The 4,235-nt window shown below is 51.9% G+C and overlaps 1 protein-coding gene across 1 annotated transcript; it reads right to left on the bottom strand.

Moving 5' to 3' along the window:
• Positions 1-323: 323 nt before the first annotated feature.
• MAFB (MAF bZIP transcription factor B) lies at positions 324-3,878 on the bottom strand. The gene is made up of 2 exons (XM_039386709.1): positions 2,408-3,878; positions 324-2,228 (listed from the first exon to the last, which is right to left on the bottom strand). The coding sequence occupies exons 1-2, from the start codon at positions 3,337-3,339 to the stop codon at positions 2,168-2,170; spliced, it is 993 nt and encodes a 330-aa protein (XP_039242643.1). The 5' UTR covers positions 3,340-3,878; the 3' UTR covers positions 324-2,167.
• Between the last annotated feature and the right edge of the window lie 357 nt (positions 3,879-4,235).

Below are 4,235 nucleotides of genomic sequence, written 5' to 3'. Positions count from 1 at the left end.
ACACTCCCGCTCCCGGCGGGGGAAGCGGAGCCCGGGGGGGGACACCCCGCCAGGGCCGGCGCGGGGGTCCCCCGGAGGGGCTGGGGCGATGCTCCCCCTGACACGGGCGAGCTCCGAGCCGAGCAGAGGAGGGTGGGGGGCTGAGCGCTCCTTCCCCGCCGGCAGCAGCGTTCCCGAGTGGGCAAAGCGGCCCCGCGCCCCCCGCAAGCCCAGTGCCGGCAGCAGGGACAGGACGGGGAGGGGGCCACAACTTTTCCTTTCTTTCCTTTTTTTTTTTTTCCCCCGGAACACGAGACGTCAGAGAAGCAGGTCCCTCCAAGAAATGCCATTTCAATGATTTTAATAAGCAAAATAGGAAACAATTTTAATAACCAAAAACAGAAACCAGTCTGAATAAAACTACAATAGACCAGGTTTTTAATATTTTTCATATCATAAGCAGGATTTGAAATTGATCCCTTCAGAACTTTACATGAAATAAAAACAATTTTTTTTCCGCTGCTGCAATGTTTTGATTTCAACACAGTTGAATCAGTAAAAACCAAAGATCGTTTTCTGATGCATGACTAATATCCACAATATTTAAAACTGCAAGCACCATGCTGTTCATTACAATCTTGTTATTACTGTTAATTTATAAACTAATACAAACTTAAAATGCATCCGGCCAGCAGTGCCAGCTATCCTAAAAGGAAACTAAAAAATAAGTTTTCATTTTGGTATTTTTGTCAGTGCAACGTAAATCCTTTTACTGACCTGCAGGAGGAAAAAAAAAAAGTAATAAAAACACCCATAAGACTCCAAACTACTACTACTATAGAACTGCAAATAAATTTTGGCTAAAACTTTCACTCGCTGCATAGGGAAGCAGAAAAGCAGATTACAAATCATTGCAAAAGAATACACTCAAAAGTTGCAGTATGCCTTCTTTAAAAAAAGTTTTAGTTTTATGCACTTTCCCAGCCCACTCATCCACTGCTGCCATTGAGAAACCCAACTTCAGTGGCCACACGGAGCCCTCGCTGCTGTCACAACTTGACTCCTAACGAGGAGGGCTTGGGGTTATTTTTTCTCTTTATTTACCGAAAATCAAGGGGCAGTTGTTTTAGAAAAGGAACTGGTATCTCGTCCGTCCTTCGCTTCCTGAGTGTACAATCAGAAGGGAAACTATGGCCAAGCCTAACCACTCCAGGCTGGGAATTGTCCTGAAGGAAAGAGCTTCGCTGCCACTTTAAGGCATGGAGTAGGTTCTAGTGACCGATGAGGGGTTTTCCCTGTTAAGTTTAGGTTTGTCAATACCATTCAGGCGTTTTTGCTTCTGCCCCAACAAACAAAAACCAAAATGAAAACTAACAACAACAACAAAATACAACTTAAAAGTGCACCAGATATACAAAGTTGGTTTTTTTCTAATGCAAAATGCCCATAACTTTTTTTCCTTAAGTATCTCTTTAACACCAAACAAACCGTATAACCAGCCTGCTGAAATGTTATTTTGCTTTTTGTGTATTTTTTTCCTGTGCGGTTTGAAGTAGCAGATATTTACAAGCTAACAACCATAAAAGAAAACAAGAGCAAAACCAACGAACAAAACTGCACAAGCAGTAAAAAGTTTGATAACTTGTGATGCTTTTCTTATTGATGAAACAAAACAACAGAAATCTATGATCAATGATCAACATGCTATAGTTAAACAAGAAAATGGTACAAAATAGAAATTATTACCATACATGTCCAGCATGCAGGATTAATATTTTTAATGCAGATTTTCGTATTTTTCTATATAATCAAGCAGGCAATAAAACTGATGAGTTTTTTTTCTTTCATTCTTTCTTTTTCTTAGATTGAATGTCCCATCTGAGTCCTGTAACTTATTTCTCAAAGCAGGCAATATATGAAGAGTTTGCATATATTGTCCTTTTTATTTATTCTCTTTTTCCAAGCAGGTAAATTGTGCATGAGATGGTGCTGTATATGTCCTCTCTCTTTCCAAGCAGGCAGTACGTTATAGATGGCTTGTTCATTGTCCTTTTTTATTGTTATTCTTTTAAAGTCCATCTCGCTCTGCAAGCAAGCGATCTATAAAACGCTTCACTTGTCCTTTTCTCCTTTGCCTCTGCCTCTGTCTCTGTCTCTAACTCGCACACGAAAGTCAAAAAGTTGCACTTTACCTCTCCCATCCCCACCCCCAGCCTACTTTTCCCACAGCTACTCTAGAAGACTGGATGCTGCAAAAAAAAAAAAAAAAAAAAAATCAAGTCTCTATTTTTCTCTCCTTCTTTCTCTCTAGTCACGCAGACGGATGGATGGAGATGTCGGAGGAGGATGGGAGCGGGGGGAAGGTGACAGGGGTCAGGTTTGGGGGGGGGGGTTGTTTGTTTTTTAATTATTTTTGTTAAGCACTCACATGAAGAACTCGGGGGAGGATGGGTTGTCACTGGTGGAGCCGGCCTCTCTGAAGCCATTGCTGGCAAGTTTCTCACACTTGAGCTTGTAGGCGTCTCTCTCTCTGGCCAGCCGGGTCACTTCTTGCTTGAGCTGTTCCACCTGCTGAATGAGCTGGGTCTTTTCGTTCTCCAGGTGGTGTTTCTGCTGGACACGTTTATACCGGCAGGACTGGGCATAGCCCCTGTTCTTCAAGGTCCTCCTCTTCTGCTTGAGGCGGATCACCTCGTCTTTGGTGAAGCCTCGGAGGTGCCTGTTGAGCTCCCTCACAGACATGGAGACCAGCTGGTCATCTGAGAACCGGTCCTCCACGCTGCTGGAGGGGGGATGCTGCTGGTGTGAGTTCTGGAGCTGCTGGGAGGAGCTGGAGGAGGTGGAGGGAGTGGGAGAGGCCTGGTGATGATGATGGTGGTGATGGTGAGGGTGCCCGCTGCCGGCCAGGTCTTCGTGAGTGACTGCGGGGTACTGGTGGTGGTGTTGGTGATGGTGATGGTGGTGGTGGTGGTGGGCCCGGAAGCTCTCGAAGCCTTGAAGCTGCTGGGACACCTGGTGGGACCCGATGAGGGCTTCGACCGCGTCCTCTGGAGTGAGGTTCAGCGCCTCGGGGTTCATCTGCTGGTAGCTGTTGGCCATCCAGTACAGGTCCTCCAAGTGGGTCTTCTGCTCGGTGGGGCTGAAGCTGGGCGAGGAGGGCACGGAGCTGCAGGGGGTGCTGATGGGGGTGGAGGAGACGGAGCCGGCCGGCTGCAGGCGGGTGCAGTGCCTGCCCGAGCGGTCGTTCCTGCCCAGGGGCTCCTTCTTCACGTCAAACTTCATCAGGTCGAAGTCGTTGACGTACTCCATGGCCAGCGGACTAGTAGGCAGCTCGGCTCCGATGCTGAGCTCTCCTGCCATCGCTGTCTTGCGGGCACCTCTCCCGGCGGAGGGGGCTGGAGACCTCACCCCAGCGCGCAGCCTGGCACAGGGCTGGCTGCGCTCCCCTATTCCAAAGCAACTTTGGCTTTCAGCTCTCGCTTCCTTTCCTCAGCTCCCCCTCCACCGCCGCCTCCTTCTCCCGGCTTCTGGGGCTTCTTCGGCCCGGAGCAACAAAGCCAAGGAAGAGCCGGCCCCCGGGGCCGCCTGGCTGGCTCCTGGCTCTCGGTGTCAGCGTTCGCCCCGCACCGCGGGCTGCGGCAGCTCCCGGCGCCCGGTCGCGAGGAGAAAGGAGCGGTAGCAGGAAGGGCAAAAGCAAAACAAAACAAAGATGCTGCCTTCGTGTCTGTGCAGGAAGAAGGTCGGTGCAAACGCCCAGCCCGCGCCCCCGGCCGGGTTTTGTAAGTCCGGAGCCCGCTCCCCGCGGCAGCCGAGCCCGGAGCCTGCCGCAACTTTCCAGCCCGAGCGGGCGCCGGGGCAGCGCTCGGGCTACCGGCGGCGGCGGGGCTCTGCACGGGAGTTTCGCTGGCTCTGGCAGCGCAGGGGAAGGGGAGGGAAGAGGGGGAGGAAGGAGGAGGGAAAAAAAAAAAAAAGAAAAAAAAAAAGGAGGAGAGAGGGGGGACGAGCTGAGAGGTCTCTGCTGTAGCTGCCGCCGCCAGCGCTCGTTGTGCAGCTGTGATCGCAGCGCAGCCCCCTTTGGCTTCTTATACGGCCGTGCCCGCCGAGAGCGCGGCGGGGGCCGGGGCCGGCGGCGGCCGCGCCAATGGCAGCGCGGCGGGGCCGGGCCGGGCCGGGCCGGGCCGGGCGGGGCGGGGCGGGGACGGGCCGTGACAGCTCCGCAGCGCCAGCTGAGCGGCCGCACCGCTCCCAGCCCCGCG

The sequence above is a fragment of the Pipra filicauda genome, unplaced genomic scaffold, assembly GCF_003945595.2.
Source record: "Pipra filicauda isolate LSUMZ 115617 unplaced genomic scaffold, ASM394559v2 scaffold4_size7858003_pilon, whole genome shotgun sequence".
NCBI classification, from domain to species: domain Eukaryota; kingdom Metazoa; phylum Chordata; class Aves; order Passeriformes; family Pipridae; genus Pipra; species Pipra filicauda.
Note: the sequence above shows the minus strand (reverse complement) of the source record. Positions and strands in the feature narration are given on the sequence as shown.

Bases quoted from the DNA above. Each gene is read 5' to 3' on its own strand.
- MAFB (XM_039386709.1), bottom strand. From the start codon at position 3,339: ATGGCAGGAGAGCTCAGCATCGGAGCCGAGCTGCCTACTAGTCCGCTG. The intron at 2,229-2,407 runs GTGAGTGCTTAA...TTTTTTTTGCAG, and splicing joins TCCTCCCCCGAGTTCTTCAT to CATCCAGTCTTCTAGAGTAG.